The following is a 20,580-nucleotide window of genomic DNA, read 5'->3' as shown; positions in this document are numbered from 1 at the left end:
TATCAACACGTGGATGGTTGATAGATAAAGAAAATTAGATGACACTGAAAGGGCATTTGTGTTTTTTCAAATGTCACTTAATGGCTGGTTAACGAATTGGTTAATGACAGGTACTGGATTGACACATTTTGAAAGTTCAGGTACTGAATTGTCGCATTTTAAACTTCGAGACCAAAGTGGCATTAGGCCTAAAGTACATGATACTAATCGAGAATTTTCCCTATATAATTAGCCAAATGAGTTATATATCTTGGCCCACTTCGGATGAACTGCAGATAAAATCATGCAAACCGGGTTGGGCTACCTATATATCTGGGGCCCATCTTGAACATTGACGTATTCACTCTGGATAGATAGTCCACCTCCAACTAAGCTGCTCATCTTGGTCAAGCCTCCTTTGCCGTGTTGGATAACTGTCCGTTGTCCGGTTCTAAATCAATGGTGTTCGTCTATTTGTTCAAAGGAACATTATCCTATCTCATCCTCGTTCCTTTCTTTCTTTTAAGAAAATTCTCATTTGCAATAAAAATAGAACACCAATCTATGTGTGTTTTTTTTTTTTACAAAAAAAATCTTGTGTATATGTATCATTGTACCATCTACAAATGCAACCTACACTATACATATGGAATATTGTGAACCAAATACGTAGTGGGCATTGCTTTATAAGATTAGCATTATGTACATGTCGATTTTAGATGATAATGAAAACAAAATAATATAAAAATAATTATTATCTTATCACACTTACTTTATTTAATATGAGATGAATATAAAATCTTAGAGATGTGTTCAGTTATTAAATACGAACTAAGTTATTGTAAATTTTCATTTTTTTTGTCTTTTTTAAGTTTTATTATTTAGTTATGGCATGAAGGGCTAACACATTTTGACCTAAAAGGTTGAATTGTTGACCTATCATCAAACGGGAGAACAACTTTGTTTTGGGTCAGGTTTAAATTTTGTATTTCATCTCCACAATCAATGAAAGAAATTCTCATTTATTGCACATATTTTTCATTAATATGTAAATGTAAAATATTAGAGTTGGGTTTATTTTTTTCACAATTTTATTATTTTTTATAATTTTTGTATTTACTTCTATCTTATAAAACTTATTATATACCTATGACATCATAGGTTGACCCATTTGAACCGAATGGTTGAATTATTATTGCTAACCACTAGACAAAAAAAAATCATTTTTTGGTTTATTTTGAAAAGCTTAGGATTTCTATTATTAAAAGTATTGGATATAAATCTAATTAGTAGATTTTATTGGTGAGAAAAAACTTTGAAATGTAGGATTTAAGAAGAGAGAATGTGAGTTAATTAACACCTTAGATGTGAGATTTAATGAGAAAGAATTGAATGCGATGAAAAATAGTAGTTCAAATTATATTTTTTGCTAAAAGGGTATCTTAGTCAGGAAAAATTCCACATGCTAATTCTTACTTTTAATGGTAGTATAGATATAGATATAGGTAAAGAAAAATAACAACACAACAGTCTAAGACATTAAAATCTTGCATAATACTTGGCCAATATGACTTTACAGGAAACCTGAGCTATTAGCTATGGAACATAGGTTTTTGATTCCATCCCTTTATAGAGACCGGATCTGCTCCTCACACATGGCGCCTCAGATGCACATCCTACCATGCATTAATAACATCTCCTGTACTTATTAATTATTATTCATGGAAGATGTTCCCAATGCACAATGAACGTGCATGTGAGGCGCCCATTTGTGAGGAGCAGATCCCGTCTCCCCTTTAAAAGTAGAATCAATTTTGCTCCATGCAGAAACAAAAGGTTTTTTTTTTTTCTTTAAAAGTCCATACATAAATAAAATGCATATGACTGATAACCACTCAATCTCTCCTCTGAATTTATGACTGATGTAGAACCAAATTGATTGACCCACAGCCTATAAAACAGCTATCAATTTCACGCCTTCAGCATGGAAGTGTTAATGAGAGGCTTCCCCCTAACTGCACATCAAGAATATGGATGATATAAATTATAAGAGATGTTCCTACTATGTGGATGTGGATGGATGAACTTGACCAATAATGTATCGTGGTGAGTAGATCAGGACACTTCACTTGCCTTCTTATTAGGGCATGTCTAATAATGTATCGTGTTGACCAATCCGACTTGCACCGCTATTACTACCACGTCTAGTTCTACCGTAGCTTATAGATTTTTCGGATTGACGGTTTGACATGCTGGGCTTTCGGCATTTCCCACAGACCAGACCAAGGTCCCCACCCCCAACTTTTTGTTTTTGTCCAGTGAAAAGGCCAACAGCCTTCTGGGTCTTTAATGAGACTCTCTAATGGGCTCGATGTAGAAGCCCATGACATTAGCCATCCATATGGATTAGAGTGTAGGGCTCGCGTTGGAGGGCACCGTACACGTGGAGAAAGGTGTTAAGTGACAATGTGGGATCTGCTGCACTTGTTTAACTTGCGTACGTGCACTTGGATCTAATATGTAACAAACATATCATTTCATTACACGTGTATAAATGTACAATCGGGCACCTGTCACGGACCAATAAATGTATAATTGTAATAGATCACAGCAGAGCACATATTTGAGGTAGATATAAGGATTGGGCACGGTTTGATACGACTCTGCCAACCGTGGTTAAAGTTGAACAGATGCGAAGCCTATGGAATAGGGATCGATGCAGCCTGATTTGAAGAATAGTATACGCACGGTATTGAGCCCATTCAAATTTTAATAAATACTTAGCTGGAACTCATCCCACTTCCACCCTTAATAAAACTTGATACTTGATTTATTCTTATGACTTTCCCATCAGAATTATAAGATTCTTTACCTCAACATCTAAATCTTAATGAGGGAAAATCCTCTTTTTGGAAAACACAATAGATAGGAAAGCTTAAGATGAATGTAGATGAGAGTTTTTTTGTGTCTTAGTAGTTTAGGTTTTAGTGCAGCTCTAAGGAATGATGTTGGTACAGTCATAATTACACAAGGAGGGATATATAGAAATGGAATCAGACTGTCAATTTTTAGTACAGGCTCTAAAAGACGAAAAACTTGGAATTGGTTTCCAATGCAAACTTTCAATGTTTGGACGTTAAGCTACTGAAGATCTAATAAATTCTTTTAATCATGTAAATAGATCTTGTAATGTTGCTATTCACATACTAACCAAAAAAGGTCTAAAAGAACCTGAGTTGTTTGTCCAAAATCAAGTGACTGTTTTATATCTTTTTGTACACTGTGACTGTTTTATTATTAATGATCTCATCTTGCTAGTTTTTACCAAAAAAAGCTTAAATATATATAAAAACCTTCATTCTGTTTAGATGGCTATCATCGATTTATAAATTTTGACATCATCATAATCTTGTTCTAGCTACACACAACGTTGAGATATCATATAATTAAAGTCCAAATCTGCTGACCACAATGCGCTGTGTACAACACTACAGTTAACCACAAGATGCTTTTGATGCGCAGCCATATCGATGGTCAGCTGTAGTGTCTGTGGACAGCTGTAGTGTCCATATCGAAAGTGTTATGGACAGTCCTAAAATTGATATGGACTCGGACCGGTCCGAACACAAATCGTCCATTCATAAAAAGGACAAAACCCAAAGTTCGAACAGCCCACTGGTCCGTTCATTTTCGTTTGAAGTTTGAACGGACGTTTCACTTTCTCAAAGTCTAGGCTTTTGGCGCTCCATCTCAAAGTCTCGCCGGCGGTATTTCTCTCTCTCAGCGCCTCTCACTTTCTCTAGCGAGCAGTAAAACACTCTCTCTTCTTCAGCGCCCTATCACTTTCTTCAGCAGCGACAGCAGTCAAAGCACTCCCTCTTTAGCGGCGACAGCCTTTCCTTTGACCTCTGCGATTTGTTCATTCAGGTATTTCATCTATCCTCTGTCATTAGAACCTAACACAGAAATCACCATTCTCTCTTTCTTTGTTTGGATTTCAGGATGTTTCCAAAGGAAACGTTATGTGTTAGTTTGTGTTGAACAGATCACTTGTTATTTTATGTTTTAGAAATATAGCTTGGATTTTGTCTTCTACATTTGAAATAATTTATTTTTTCTCCTTCTTTTGTGTAGTTGAGTGATTAACCATTATGATTTGAATATGTTTAAGTTTGAAATCATACTATCGTTTTGTTTTTCAAAGTAAAACTATAGAGGGAATGTTTTTTAAATTCTATTCATCAAATTACTAAATTGATCCTAACAATGGGCAAGGGATTGTTATTGCTATTGGTTTTCACAACAATGGTAAACTAAGAATTTTGAAACTGAGATGATATTTTTTATAAAATATAAAATTTGGATTGGATTGGTTTTTAAATTTTTATAAATTTAAAATATTTTATAAACTGCGATTATAAATTTTTTATAAAATATAAAATATAAAACTAAGATATTTTCACAACAGTACTATTGGTTTTTAAATCTTTCTTATATTTTTTTATTAAATACTTGCTTATAAAATTTGGATTGGACCTAGATTTGTAATGGTTTATAGTGGTCTAGGTTGGGTTGAAGTTTTGAACCAATATCTAGTCTATTGATAGAAGATAAGAGTGGGGCTGTGAGGCTGTCAATGGACCAGGTGTGGGTTAGACACAATCTGAATTAAAACCAAATTGAACAAGTTCGAAAGTCCAATAGGACAGTGGATTGGATTGGACCCAATCCGATCCAGGTTGAATATATTGACGGTCCGATAATTCAATGGATTGGATTGGACTAGTCCATTTTTTTTCTATTTTGTATTGTTTTGTGACATTATCCACGCATTTGCAGCTACTGACATGTAATTGGAAAATCTATTCAACCTTGACAAAAACATGCCAGTAGCAACTTTTAGTTTCTTATGGAATTTTGGAACTTAAATATACAACTGCAAATTGTCTTCTGTATTGTAATAGAAACTTCTTTCAGTAGAGTCTAAGGTTAGAACTTAGAAGTACAAGATGGTGTCACTGTTCTTTTCAAAATAGTCACACCCTTCCATATGTGCTGTGTTCTGTGTTTCATTTAAATCCATCTAATGCTGGAGATGGTTTGACTCTCCCTATATGCTCAATTTATACAAAAAGAATAATATCGAAATTTAGTTATCATTTTGATCAAGGAAATTACTATCTTGTTGACTATAGAATATAGATAGTTATGACATTTTCCTATCTACTGCTCTAAGTTTTATCAACTGTGCTAATTTAAGTAGCCATGCAACAAGCTTGCCCTAATCCCTTTACGACAATGCTAACCATTTCTAAGCATCAAGTTTCTTAAAGTTCTTCTTCAAGAACATATTTCCCCTCAAGCTTTTGTTATTCTTGAAGTTCTCTTAATCTTTTTTTTTCCCCTGTGACATGCTCTCTCTGTTCTGAGTTTGAAAATCCTGGTGATATTTCCAATTTTCTCAAATGAGATTTTGTTTCAGTTCAGGTAATTTGATTAATAGAAAGCTTGTGAATTGAATACACAATTAAAGTATAGTCTGTGGGCGTGAAATTACAGTCACTAGTTATATTTATTTGAAGTAATTTTGGGTTTGAGTTGTTGTACAAGCAATGTACATTTGGCCTGGTCCGGGATATTTTTTCAGGTGAAGAGGACTTGCTTGATCGGATGTTGCTACAAGTAGCAAAGTTTCACTCTAAAATATTGTAATCTGTTGTTCAAATAACATTTGCAAGTGGAAAAAGGATGGGATATGATTTTTAACTTTCTTCTAACCAATTGTGAGTTGAGGATTACTGAAAATAATAAATAAAATTGTGACTTAGGAGATAAGCTTGATCCTAGCTTCCAATTCTATGGGGCCGGGTGGGGGGGGTGGGATTCTGGGAAAGAGCACAGCTGCTGAAGCAAACACCAGGTAATTTGGTCCAATTTTCTCATACAAGGTTCGGTTCTTCATAAGAGATTTGGTGGCATTTTGATTGAGAGAGGTTAATTAGGAAGTGGGATCAGTTCAGGTAAAACATAGGTGTTCAAATCATCGAGGACATTTCTTGTTAAAAAGAGATGGTGGATGTTTCTAGTAGCTGAAATGGGATTTCTTGGTTTGCATTTTCATGTAGTTAAGTTCTGTTGTTAGCTTGTTTTGTGTTTTTCCAATTGGATTTGTGGGGCAGAATTTGTTAAACCCTGTGTTATATTTTTCTCAGTATGGGGTAACACCAAGCCTTGTAATCTCTCTTTATTTTATATTATAATGAAAATTTCATTAGAGATCAGAAATCCAATGCTCTAGTAGAGTTTGCTCTGGTTCTTATCTTGCATATTCAGCTTTTATTCTTCTCATCTTCACCATTTTTTACAATATATTCTTCATTACAGTTATCAAACCATCTGTGGAAGGAACAGAGTCTGCTCCAACTCCTACTGTCTTCTTCCAACCATCCTATTTCGTTTTTTGGTTTTTGATGAACACCCCTGATTCCAACCATCCTATTTCTAGCTTACATGCTTGTCTGAGTATTCTGGGCTAAGCAGGTCTGACCAGACATTCAAACCATGTTTACCTATTAACACACCCGACAGAGATAGTCAAACAAATGGATGCAATATTCCTGATTCATCTGGGTAGGTAACATATGGTCCAGAAACTTGGGCTATTCAACTGACTGGACCAGGTTTACTGAGAATGTTCTAAGAATTACCAACCTTTATGCATTCATGCTGCACCACTTATATGAAGTCCTAAAGTCAAAAAACATGGCCGACTGAAATGGGAAAGAGTCGTCCTTTCTGGTGTACGTGTTGCAGAAGACCATAAGTCACAAGTGACGTTAATGGTAATGACCCACAACTGAACCGACCCAGCAAATAGAACCTTAAAATTTGACCCAACTGCTTTCACATGTAAGTGGCCCGGTCCAATTCAGACACTTTCTCTTTGTCGATTGCTTTCAGATCAGATGATGCAGTAAACTGTTTGCGTGAAATGAAATCATATCCTTTTATGTTGACTTTTAAGTAAGTTAAACATTTAATTTGGACTGGATTGGGTTCAATCTGATCCATTTGCATTTCAATTGAACTGGACTGGATCCGATATGTATGGTCTTTAGACCAGATTTAGCCCAATTCATTTGTAAATGGATTAATGTTGAACTGGACCGGATTGGACCAAATTCAGTCCAATTGACAGCCGTCATGTGCTGCTGTAAAGTGTCTTGTGGCCAGCGTATACATGATTCCAGAAAGAGTTTCAGTGAAGTAGTGTTAGGTGGAATCTTATTCCACCAAACCTCCGTTGCTAATGGAAAAGTGGAAAGCGGTCGCCTCAGGTGTAAATCATGAGTGGGTGGGTGGAATAAAGAGGCTCACCACACCACCCACACTTCATCGGTACCTCACAAATGGACAAAGCAGGGTGAGAGGGGCAGTTGGCCCAACCCAACGAGCCCTAACTGAAAGGCATGGGTAACTAAACTCAACCCAACCCAACCAATCGATAAGGAGCTTAGGGTTGCAAGTCGGGTCGGGTTAGGTCAGGTTGAGGCCAATCCTAACTCAATCCTATATTCTAAACCCTCAACCCTAACTAATTCCTTCAACCCTAACCCAACTTGACCAATTTTGGGTTGGTCCCAACCCAACATTCCCATCCTTTAAAATCTAGTAAAAAAATAAGTATTTATTTATCATGAGTTATGACATATGATAGAACTTTTATCAAAAATATAAATTCATAAAATTAACAATAATGAAATATAAAATTATGGAAATAAAATCATTAATAATAATTCATAGGATCAAGCAAATAATTTGAATCTATTTGATAGGTCACACATAAAAATTACACAACAAAAGGAAAAGACAAGTAGTAAAGCACCTCTTAATAACTTAAATAAAGAAAGACATGATAGTATGTAGAGAGGGTTATACAATTATCATGCATCTAAACAAATAAGTATATATATATATATATATATATATATATGACATATAGTAGAATTGTAGATTAGTAGTCTAGTACTATAGGGGTCAGGTTGCCCGAGGGGTCAACCCTAACCCAACCCGAACTAAGGTCAGGTGAAAAAATTTTAACCCTAATCCTAACCTGATCATCAACCCGACCCAACCCAACCAGATTTTTTTGGGTTGGGTTTGGGCCAAACCTGACCCAAATTGTAGCCCTAAAAGAGCTTTTACACGAAGGGGATATGCTCCTCACAAATGGGCGCCTCACAGTTACATCCACCGTACATTAAAAACATCTCCTATAAATAATAATTAATACGTGAGATATTCTCAATGCATGGTCGGATGTGCGTGTGAGTGTGAAGAGCAGATCGGGTCTCTTTACAATGGTTTTGCATCACTCGGTGGTTTATTTGGTATAGGCTCACCAGGTTTTGACACCAACGTGATCCCCTCCTTCACCAGGGTTGGGGTGGGCTACTCATAGTGTGTACGGTGTACCTCCATTATTTCCCTTAAAATTTAAAAAAGAAAAATTTTAATCAATCAAAAACCCACGAAAATTTCAAAGAGTACCAGCTTTTTAAATTTGATACTACTTGAATCGTCCATGTAATTTTGCATTGGGACGAAACATTGCTTTAAACCATGAAAGCGAGCATATCAGCAAAAAAATCATATAAATACCGAGATATTTTCAATACAAGACTGTAAGCCAAGGTTTTTCAAACCTATCCGGAGGATGAATCGATCAGGTCCGATTCCTAGGTCAAATGGTCTGATCGTTTAAATCGAATGATTGGCTTGTTTTGATAAAAATAAAAAATAAAAAGGAACGGTTTGAACAATTCAATCGGTTCAATTGCCCGGATTAGCGATTTGCTAGTTAAATCAATATTTTTTTTGCAAATATCCGTTTTTGAAAAAAAAACAAAACTAATCACCTAACCAATTCCCAGTTTTTCCAATCCAACTATCTGGTCCAATCCGGTTTAGAAAACCATGCTGCAAGGGACTGAAGTAAGGATGTGAGCACTGAAGCCGATTTTGAAACAGATGGAGAGAACCAAATCCAGATTCTTGAGGGTCGGTGTAACAAAAGGCCATTTAGGAAGGCTTCAGCTTTAATTGAGTTGCACTGATCCACGTTGAAGAAGCTATTAAAATTAGCTTTACCAACAAAAAAAGAAAAAAAGATTTAGTAGCTGAATTAAAGCAAATTCGGTCTTTCTGGGTTTTTGGCCAAAGAACTTATAGATTATGTACAGGGAGCTTGGATCTCCTACCCACCACAGCAATCCTACCCATAAGATACTATGGCTGTACATTGGGAACATCTCCCGTGTTTAAATGTTCTCATGCATGGGGGATTTTCTCAATGTACAGCCGTATCGGAAGATGTTCCCAATGTACAGCTGTAGTGTTCTGTGGGTAGGTGGTCAATTGGACTGGTTTGATTTAATCCGATTTAATAAATCTAGTCCAATGTGAGTTCATTACAAATGAAACAGGTTCAATCTAATCCAATGTGAGTTTATTACAAATGAAACAGGTTCAATCTAATCCAATGAATATTTTCGATCAAACCAATTCAATGTCTGGACCGTTCAAATTTGTTTTAGTTTAGATTAATTTTATCTCAAACCTGACACGTTGACACTTATATTCTTATCTTCTATATCAATGAACAAAATATTGTCTCAATCCAACTCAATCCAATATAAATTCATTACAGATGGACCAGGTCCAATCCAATCCAATAAATATCATTAAATCTGGACGGATCCAATTCAATATATTTTATTGGTCCATCCAATCCATTTAAATTGATTTTAGTTTGGACGGGATCCATTCTTGTGGGTAGAAGATTTGGATTCATTTATGGATCCACCTTACAAAGCCAGAAGATACTGTTTGCCCTCCCGAATAAGAATTAGGTAGAGCCTGAGGAACATTATTTCAAGTTGTTTGGAGCTGAAGAATGAATTCAACAAAGGTAAAGGTCTAAGCTACAAACATGTGTATCATGAAGCGAATCAAGCTGCAAACTGTTTGGCGCATGATGCTCAAGTTTGTTTGTCGGAGATCCTTCTAGTGAGTGTAGGTAATCTTCGAAAAATAAACTATATATACCTAACATTCTACCCTTTTGAACTCGGAAACTCGGCCCACACACCAGGCACCCACCCATATATTGCTGAGTCGAGTTGATGCGAAGGATCCAAATAGAATTAACTAAGAAAACATAGCATGCATATACAAGACAAGTAAAACAGTAGAGATGTACGCACCCATGCAGTATTCGCTTGTTGCCTTTGGGAAATGCTTGCTAATATCTATCACAATAATGTTTTGAATTTATTCAATTAATCTGTAGCTATGTCATGGATTAATTGAATGTGGCAAAAATAATACCATCAATATATAAAGGAGGCAAACTAATGAAAACTGTACAAACTACAGAATTAGGTGTGTTGTATGGGAAAGGGAAATTACTATGCCCTTTTATTTCATTTTCTAATTTACTTCTTAGGTTTTGTGTGCTTTTCGGTAAGTTATTTATCTGGGTAAGTGTTTTCTAGGAAATACTTACCTGAGTAAGTGCATTTATCCATGTTCTTTTATTTCTCAGGTAAATAAGGTAGTGTTTATTTTAACTTTAAAAATTCATTATTAAAAGGAGCATTTTGTCCAATTCAAGTATTAACAATTTTCCATAAGTGTAAAAGTTATTTACCTACCCAAGAGATGGATAAGTGATACCCAAGAAAAATGAACTTTTCCTAATAATCCCTACATAAATTTAAAAAAAAAAAAACATGAATTTCTTGGTCAATGAGAGTCAAAATCTCATTGACTAATTTTCCCAATCTCAAAATCCAAAAAAAGAAAGCCCCCTTATTGTATGAATTAATTTTGTAAAAGAGTTAATAGTAATCAAACACCACGATTGAATCTAGTTACTCACTGCTCCCTGTTCTTGAATGCATTCATTACACCTACCTCCCTTCAATTTCTCACGTCATATGTATTTATTTATCTATCATCTAAGCCTTAACCCAATTGGTTGGCTACATGAATCATTCTTTCCATTCTGTTCGTTGTCATATAAATTGTTACATCATGAGCACAGGTCATTTCTTACTTAATTAAGCCCATGTCAATTTTTATCTGCCCCTCCCCCTCTTAACCCCTTCAGTTTACAACATATCACTTCTTCTCATGGATGCTATAGATTCATCATCTTTTATATACATAATCATATCATATCTTAATATACTTTCATTTTAACACCTCTTAAAGCCACTACTAAGTTCCTTTAAATAACCTCATTCGAAGTGAACAAGAACTTATATGAGGGAGGTTTCTTGCCCCTTGGGCTTTGGAAAGCCCACTTCCCCAACATTTCTTTGATTGATTGGAAAATTGGTATTTGGATATATGCTGGCTAGGCCAGTCATTAAAGAGAAGAGTCCAATATTCACAGTGGACACACGATCGACCAAACTTGCTGGCTTGCTGCTCCTCCGGCATTTATTAGCTTATTATAAATATATCGAGGGACATACCATCCAAATGATATATAAGACGAAAACCGCTTGCTGTCATGAAAATTCTGCCAACTGTATATATCCTACCCATGGTGCTTTTGCAACTCAAGCCATGCCCTAGGCCACTTGTTTGGGGGTTGGTTTGGTGATACATTCCCTTGATGAAGTCCATTGAACCCCGTCTTCACTATTATTAACAAGTACGAACACAGAAAAAAAGGGGGGGGGGGTGGAGGGGTAGTGTTCATTTGGCTGACACCCTTTAATTTTCCACTTGTCAAAAAGTTCTGGGAGGAGCTCTCCTTGATTTTTTTGGTGTGTATATCACTCCTCAATCTTATTCAAATCAATAGTCTTTTCCTCTTGACTCTAATAATTGAGTGGGTTTCAAGTAGTTAGTTGTTTTATTTGTTCTGTTTCTATACTTTAATATCGTAATCACTGCATATGTATTTTATATAAAAAAGATGCCCATAAGCCATTAACAGGGACCCTCTTTATGTTGTGTCAATTGGTTTCTTGAAACTTCATTTTTTTTTTGGAGGGGGGTACATGAAGAAGGTATTATCGATTTTCTTTTCGGCCGGGTTTGTAATTATTCGAGAGTCGAAAGATTCTTTTTCGTTGCAAAGATGTGTTTGAATAAATTAAAGGAAGAATAGAAAGGACCCAGCTTCACGCTTGCTTAGGCTGTGTTTGGTTTATCAGAAGATAAGGGAGAAAGTGAAATTAAGTTGAGATCTAGAAGCAGAGCCCGATATATAAACACGTATATACTAACATGAGGACAAGCCTTATCACATCCAATTTATCAACCATGTTTGAAATCAAAAAAGATTAGAGAAGAAGGAAAAAGTTATAGACATAGTCACCTACCTCTTCCTTTAGGTATAGAGTTCGACTCAAGTCATCTCGGGAATCCACCTTTGAAAATTTTCATCAGAAAGGAACCAAATCAACAAACAAAATAAAGTAGACCAAAAGTTTACTTACTCCAGTCACCCTCTACTACTATATAAGGAACCCCCTTCTCCAACAATAACGACACACATCTCTCTCTCTTTCTCTGTCTCTGGGTTTTAATTTGTGTGTCTGTCATATACGTGGTGGGACATGGCCACTACGGCAGCCGGCATCTTCTCTGTCGTCGTAGTATTGTGTTGCGTTGTGCCGAGCTTGGGCACTGTTTACACCGTTGGAGACGAGACAGGTTGGACGACGAATGTGGACTATAGCTCTTGGACCAAAGGGAAGACATTTGCTGTGGGAGATTCCCTCGGTAAGTTGTAAACTAGTGCGTAGGGCTGATAATTCCAAATAAAACTCACAAGCCTAGCTAGCTAGTCTTGGAGTTTCTCTATTTCCATTTCTTGATCAGATCTCCTCTTCTTCCGTCTATTAAACAATGAGTATGAGATTTGGTGCGTTTAATCAGGAAAGGCGTTGCAGCTGATTCATTCTCGTATTAACAATTTTAAGTTTGGACCGTTTTGGCAGTATTTAGTTATGCAGGAGGAGGTCACACGGTGGATGAAGTGAGCCAAAGTGACTACACCAGCTGCACAGTGGGCAACGCTATTAGCTCGGACAGCAGTGGGAAGTCGACGTACACGCTTAAGACAACCGGAACTCATTACTTCATCTGTGGAGTGCTGGGCCACTGCGGGAATGGAATGAAGCTAGCAGTGACTGTGGGGGATGGAGCAACCCCAACACCATCTACCTCCACCACCACCACCCCGACATCGCCTTCTACTACAACCACCACCACCACCACGCCCACTACCACCTCCACTACTACTTCTGCTTCTTCTTCCACCGCCCTTTCTCCATCCATCGCTATCTTACTCACCTGGCTGGGATTGCTCAAGCTGCTTCTCTCCTAGGCTAGCCCACGCTACACATTCTAGCCAGGAAGGAGGCAGTGCTCTCTCTCTCTCTCTCATTAGATCTGAGTTTACTGTTCTGTTGTTGCAATTGAGGAATGTTTGTATTGTAATTTCCTTAAACAATTGAAATGAATTGATGAGGAGATGATGTTAATCAAGGGTAATCCAATAGTGGTATGATTATGTCTTTATGAGACCTTGGTGAAAAAGTATTTATTTCAAACGGGGTTGTATAGTTTTTTTTTTTTTTTTGGATACTATAAGTATTATGAAAATTATGTGGTGGGTGAAGGTCGGCCAAAAACGTAATAAGCACTTATTGAAAAAGAGCCTAGGCCCCTGTTTGATTCGAGGAATAGGGGTCTGGAATCAGATTTGGAATGAATTATTCCAATTCCAATTGTTTGGTTGAGCTGTTGGGCAGAATTGAAATCCCATTAGAATTCCATTCCTGTTGGAATGGCATTCATCCATTTGAGGGGATAGTCATTTTCTGTTCCCTTAGAAATGAAATCTCATTCCTGTTGATTCTAATTTCCATTTTTAACCAAATAGACTGTAGGAATAGTCCGTTTTGATTTTGATTCCGACAACAAACCTAACATACTCTTATAAATAAAAAAAATTTTGATTTCTTCAAAACGAGCTTATTTTCTGAAATAATTACTTATTTTACTTTTTCTTGAAATACATTTTTTAGTAACAATAATAACTCTTCTAAAAATAATGAGAATTGACAGGAGAATTCTAAATAGCATACGTGGCAACCGAACCACCACTCGGTTGGCGGTTATTGCTTTAATTTTGGGACAAACAATCAATTAATCCCAAGGTGACGATGATAATCACTCGTCGGGATGGGGTTTGGTAAAAACTAAAAAGGGAAGGGAGTTGATATGGCAGCAATTTCCCCTGTTCTGCATTATTAGTAGTGTGTGTAAATTAGCGTTCAAAAGTCGCAATAGCTTTGGTACAAAGCAAAAAAGAAGCAGCCATATCTGATCTGTTGAAAATTATGTATTTAGGAATCCCTTACTGCCCAAGCTTTTGACGTGTTCCCCGTTCAAATCAATCGTCCATCCAAAATATTCTTCCAATTTTGTGAAAGCGCGTGAACATTCGAAAGCATATCAGCATCTCATCACAAATCGGAAGAACCATTCCAACTTCCAAGAACCGAAGAGTATGGACTCCAACTGAGGATGGAGATCTATCTGTTAAAGTGAAGGGCCGGGGGATGCTTTTTCCTAACACTGATCAGGTTATATTTTTGTTCTAAAACTTTGGGTAGTCTGTAAATTCCAATGAACCCTAATTTTCTTTCTCACGTCAGTGGGGTGGTGGTTGTAGTCTTGTAGACCACAATTGTTAATCCAAAAGCACCAAGTTTGTCATGATACATCAAGTTATCAACAACTCAGACTCCAATTGTCATAACTTATGTGGGCTCTTATAATAGTAGTGAGTAGTCTATACTCTATAGTATATATGTGATAGTCATGCATGCAATTGAACGGCCGGCCCCACATGAAAGATGAAACAATCAACATGCATTCATGCATATCTTTCTTTTCTTAATTAAATTGCCTTTAATCGTACGCCATACCATCAATGATTTGGCTTAACTCTGGCATATATAGTTGGTTAAGCTATCACATTTCTTCGGTTGTTAAGTTTGCTTTTCAAATAATGTACGCGTTTGTGCTACTATTATGCGTGCAAAATATTGGCACACCTTTAATATTGACATCATTTGTCTTCTTCCTTTTTTTTTTTGACCCAATGGTTATAGCATTTGTGACATCAAAATCTAACAAAAAATGAATTTGACAATGCTACAGCTTCCAACGCAATTCAAACCTTGATTATCATCAATGGGTTTGACAGTTGAAGTGGCTGACCCGAAAAACTTGTTTTTAATTGCAAGAACTGAGAATATTGCTGACTTTCAGTGAATACAATTTTAAAGAAGTTACAGGCTTCTTAATACCTGAATCTTGTGTAAATCACATGTTATAGGGGATTTAAGGGGTGAAGACTGAGCAGGGTGCACGCAGGCACACTCACCATATCTAGGGATGTCAATGGACCAGTTTTGAATTGGAATCATTCAAACAAAAAATAATTTAGATAGATTAGACGGACCAATAAAACATATTGAATTGGATGAATCCAGACTTAATGGTCCGAAGTATTTATTGGATTGATTGGACCTGGTCCATTGATAATAAATTTATATTGGATTGGATTGGATTAAGCCAATATATGGTCAATTGATATAGAAGATAAGAATATAGGTGTCAAACTGTCAATGATCCACTTTTGGGTGAGAATTAATATAAATTAAAACAAATTTGAACAGATTGAACTGTCCAAACATTGAATTGAATCAATCCAAAATAATCTAAAATATTCATTGAATTGGATTGGACCTGGTCTATTTATAATGGAATCACATTGGATTGAATCAAATTAGACCAAATCCAGTCTAATTGACACCCCTAACATTATTGCAAGAGTGCCTGCACATACAACATTTTAATCCTTTGAATATTTTTATTATTAGTCAGGACACAGGTTCAGCTCTTTTAATAGAAAATTGGTTACATTTCTAGATTCAATTACCACCTAACCCATTATTTTTCAAGATTGAAAATATAGTTGATTTGATCAATGAACCGTTGATCCGGTCCACAGGTTGATAACTATTTTTTATAAGAGTAAATTACAAGCCCCTGTAATATAGGTCAGTGAAAAAACATGAAATCAATAGGTCGTTCAATTCAGCAACTTAATGCGGTTATTATACGGCCCTTTAACATTTATTAGTGAGTATCAGCTGGTATTAATTGATGCTCATTCCGTATCAACCGGAAAATTAAGGAAAAAAATAGAAAAAACAGTTGATCAGTAAAATTAGTATTTTTAATTCTTTCACCATTTTCTAAAATTTCCCAAATTATATATATCTTGGTAATTTAACCTCATATAGACTCTTAAAATATGTATTTGTTAGGATTAAACTCTCAATTACCGATTAATTAGTATGGCAAACAAAAAAAAAAAAATTGAGGAATATGTGAATTATAAAGCAAATAATAAGAGCAAAAGAAAGGTAAAGATGGCACCAGATTTACGTGGTTCGGTCAAAGAGACCTACATCCACGGGAGAAGAAATAAAAACATGTTTATTCATGTCCTTGATGAGAGAACTACAAACTGACCACCTTACTAGTGCCGAAATGCCTTTAACAAAGCCTTGAAGCACTCAAAAAAGGGCATAGATGACTACTTTGAGCTGGTGTGAGAGAAACCCTTAATGGCAGCAGAGAAGAAGAAGAACGATCCAAACAGAGTAGGAGCAGATCTTGTCAGAAGATGGTGATGAAGTTCTCCCAATTTTTTCAGCCTTCTAATGCTCTCTCTCCATACACATACTACCCCTAGGAGGCACCCCTTTTATAGAAGAAAATAGGGAAGTGGAGAAGTCACAATAAGTGTAGCATTTTTTGGTGGTGTAATTGTGACTGTTACAACATTCATCTCAAAAGATAAATGTAGCAGTTTTTGGTGGTGTAATTGTGACTGTTACAACATTCATACCAAAAAATAAATGTAGCAGTTTTTGGTGGTGTAATTGTGACTATTACAACATTCATCTCAAAAGATAAATGTAGCAGTTTTTAGTGGTGTAATTGTGACTGTTACAACATTCATACCAAAAGATAAATGTAGCAGTTTTGGTGGTGTAGTTGAGGCTGTTGAATTACTTAGCCACACCAAACGTCAACAATCTCCACCTTGGCGATAATTCAAACATCAAATCTCCCTCTCCAAATGCTCTAAGGGCATCAAGCATCAAATGAGACAAGACCCACCAAGTCGATGCAAGCATTGAACTTGGATGATGGTAATGGCTTTGTCAACATATCTGCAGGATTCTCAGTGGAAGCTATTTTGTTGAGCAAAACATGACCATCATCAACAATATCACGAGCAAAGTGATAACGCACATCAATGTGCTTGGTCATCTCATGAAACATCTGGTCATGAGTCAAATGTATGTCACTCTGACTGTCACAATAGATCACTGTAGCCTCCTGTCTACCTGTGAGTTCACCAACCAGATTTCGTAACCATAAAGCTTCCTTAGCAGCATCAGCCACAGCCATATACTCAGCTTCAGTCGTAGACAAAGCAACAGTCGACTGAAGTGAAGCTTTCCAGCTAATAGAGGTACTCTCCAAAGTGAAACAATAGCCAGTGAGAGATCTCCTCTGATCAAGATCTACAGCATAATCAGAATCACAATAACCAATAAGCTTCTCTGTGGATCTTCCAAACTCAAAACAGAAATTGGATGTACCTCTCAAATACCTAAGGATCCACTTCACGGCTTCCCAATGAGCCTTCCCCGGACATGACATATAATGACTCACAACACTGACTGCCTGAGCAATACCTAGATGCAAGCATACCATAGCATACATGATGCTACCAACAACACTAGAGTAAGGCACACGAGCCATATAGACCTTCTCCTCATTAGATTTTGGTGACTGCTTCGCCGATAATTTGAAGTGAGCTGCTAGAGGAGTGGAGACAGGTTTGGCATCTGAAATGCCAAAATGATCAAGAACTTTCACAATATAGTTCTGCTGACTGAGAAACAGTTTTCCGTTCTCACGATCATGAATAATCTCCATACCTAGAATTTTCTTCGTTGGATCCAGATTTTTCATCTCGAACTCACTGTTCAAGAGAGACTTCAACTTCACAATTTTAGACTTATTCTTAGAAGCAATGAGCATGTCGTCAACATATAATAACCGATAAACGAAGGAATCATCAGAGAGCTTCCAAAAATAAACACAACTGTCAAAGGCACTCCTGGGATAACCGCTAGAAGTCATAAAAGCGTCAAAGCGCTTATACCAATGCCTTGGAGACTGCTTAAGGTCATACAGAGACTTCTTCAACAAGCAAACATGGTCTTCCTTTCCTTGTACAACAAAACCATCTGGTTGTTTCATATAAATCTTCTCTTTCAAATCACCATGCAAGAATGCAGTTTTAACATCTAACTGCTCTAATTCTATGTCATGCATAGCTACTAAAGCAAGTAAGGTACGAATAGAAGAATGTTTAACAATAGGGGAGAAGACTTCGGTATAGTCAATACTTGCAACTTGACTGAAACCCTGTGCCAATAACCTTGCTTTGTGTCGAGCATCCTCAACACTAGGAATACCCTCCTTAGTCTTGTAGACCCATTTGTACCCAACAATTTTCTTCTTTGGTGGTGGTGATACAAGCTCCCACGTGCCATTCTTTTCGAGGGATGTAATTTCCTCTTCCATGGCAATTAACCACTTACCACTGTCTGGACTGGATATGGCTTCATCGTAAGTGGTCAGATTGGTAGTGCTATCTACCTCACAAACGACGATCAATGCATAAGACACACAATCATCAAATCTGCTTGGTGGTCTTATCTGTCGCTTCGGTCTATCTTTGGCAATAGTATGTGACTCCTAACTGGGCTGAACATCATCTGATGTGATTGGCTCATCTGAAATAGACTGAGAAGACTGTGAAGATGGACTGGGCTCCACCTCCACCTGCATTCGGTCATCCTGTGATGTACCTGAATCACTAGCAACAGAATCCTCATTCCTTTGAGATAACATGTGTGATTCATCAAATATAACATCACAACTAATAATAATTTTCTTGCTCGAAGGGCAATACAACTTGTAACCCTTTACACCGGAGCCATAGCCCACGAAAATACATTTCTTGGCTCTAGGTTCTAACTTTCCATTGTTAACATGAGTATAAACAGGACAACCAAATATTCTTAAAGATGAATAGTCAACAGGAGTACCTGACCAAATCTCAAATGAAGTCTTAGCCTCGACAGCTGAATGCGGAGATCGGTTCACCAAATAGGCTACCATGGAAACTGCCTCGGCCCAAAAGGACTTATCCAAACTTGCATTGGACAACATGCAATGAGCCCTTTCCAAGAGTGTGCGGTTCATCCGCTCTGCTACACCGTTCTGTTGTGGTCGACCAACACAAGTGCGGTGTCTAATGATACATTCCTTCAAACAATAATTTGTAAAGTCAGACTCACAAAACTCGAGCCCATTATCAGTCCTCAACCTTTTAATCTACCTTCTTGTCTGCTTCTCGATCATAGTTTTCCACTGCAAGAAGACTTCAAACACATCATTTTTATTTTTGAAAAAATACACCCATACCTTTATGGAGAAATCATCGATGAATGACAGAAGATAATTTGCTCCACTCTTCGAAGAAACACGAGAAGGGCCCCTTAAATCTGAATGGATATAATCAAGTGTATATTTGGTCCTATGTATCCCTTTGGCAAAGCTAACCTTTTTGTGTTTACCAAACACACAATGTTCACAAAATTCAAGAGTACCTATGACATGCCCACAAAGTAAGCCCCGCTTTCTCAAAGAAGTCATCCCTTTCTCGCTCATATGTCCGAGCCTCATATGCCACATCTTTGTAAGATCTTCATCGAACATGGATGACGAGACCAAAGCAGAAGATTCTATCACAGTACTTCCTGCAATACATATAATCTACCAACCTTGTTAGCTTTCATAACTACCAAAGCACCTTTGGTTACCTTAAGAACTCCACCTTCAGCTGAATATTTGCAACTCCTGGAGTCGAGTGTACCCAAAGAAATCAAGTTCTTCTTTAGATCAGGAACATGACGAACTTCATTTAATGTCCTCACAATAACATCATGCATACGCACCCGGATGGTCCCTTTACCGACAACCTTGCAAGCTGCCTTGTTGCCCATCAAAACAACTCCACCATCAAAATTTTCATATGTGGAGAATGCGCTTTTGTCGGGACACATGTGGTAAGAACATCATGAGTCCATAATCCATTCTGAACCCTTCCTTACAACTGCATCTGCAATTAGCAGAAGATCATTCTCTGACTCATCCGCCGCAACACTTGCTTCGGCATGAGGATCTTTCTTTGTGTCACCACTTTCCTGATGTTTCTACTTATTTTGCAACTTGAAACATTCAGCCTTAACATGACCTTTGTTTTTGCAATAGTTGCAAGTCAAATTACGATGCTTTGACTTAGACCAACCCTTTGACTTATTGCTGCCACTTCTTTCAGGTGGC

The 20,580-nt window shown here is 37.0% G+C and overlaps 1 protein-coding gene and 1 long non-coding RNA gene across 2 annotated transcripts; both read left to right on the top strand.

Annotated features, from left to right (window-relative positions):
• The first annotated feature begins 3,636 nt into the window (after positions 1-3,636).
• Positions 3,637-5,812, top strand: LOC148850584 (uncharacterized). Its single transcript, XR_016099656.1, has 2 exons — positions 3,637-3,906; positions 5,462-5,812. It is a non-coding gene; the product is annotated as an uncharacterized LOC148850584 (long non-coding RNA).
• Positions 5,813-12,535: 6,723 nt separating this feature from the next.
• LOC148850583 (mavicyanin-like) lies at positions 12,536-13,551 on the top strand. Its single transcript, XM_088943717.1, has 2 exons — positions 12,536-12,783; positions 13,002-13,551. The coding sequence occupies exons 1-2, from the start codon at positions 12,618-12,620 to the stop codon at positions 13,388-13,390; spliced, it is 555 nt and encodes a 184-aa protein (XP_088799843.1). The 5' UTR covers positions 12,536-12,617; the 3' UTR covers positions 13,391-13,551.
• Positions 13,552-20,580: the final 7,029 nt, after the last annotated feature.

The sequence above is a fragment of the Nelumbo lutea genome, chromosome 5 (assembly GCF_056320005.1).
Source record: "Nelumbo lutea isolate HS-2025 chromosome 5, American lotus-T2T, whole genome shotgun sequence".
Lineage (NCBI taxonomy): Eukaryota > Viridiplantae > Streptophyta > Magnoliopsida > Proteales > Nelumbonaceae > Nelumbo > Nelumbo lutea.
Note: the sequence above shows the minus strand (reverse complement) of the source record. Positions and strands in the feature narration are given on the sequence as shown.

What these genes read in the sequence shown, in the direction of transcription:
- LOC148850583 (XM_088943717.1), top strand. Translation starts at nt 12,618, where the DNA reads ATGGCCACTACGGCAGCCGGCATCTTCTCTGTCGTCGTAGTATTGTGT. An exon ending in TGCTGTGGGAGATTCCCTCG is followed by an intron (nt 12,784 to 13,001) that starts GTAAGTTGTAAA and finishes CCGTTTTGGCAG; the next exon opens with TATTTAGTTATGCAGGAGGA.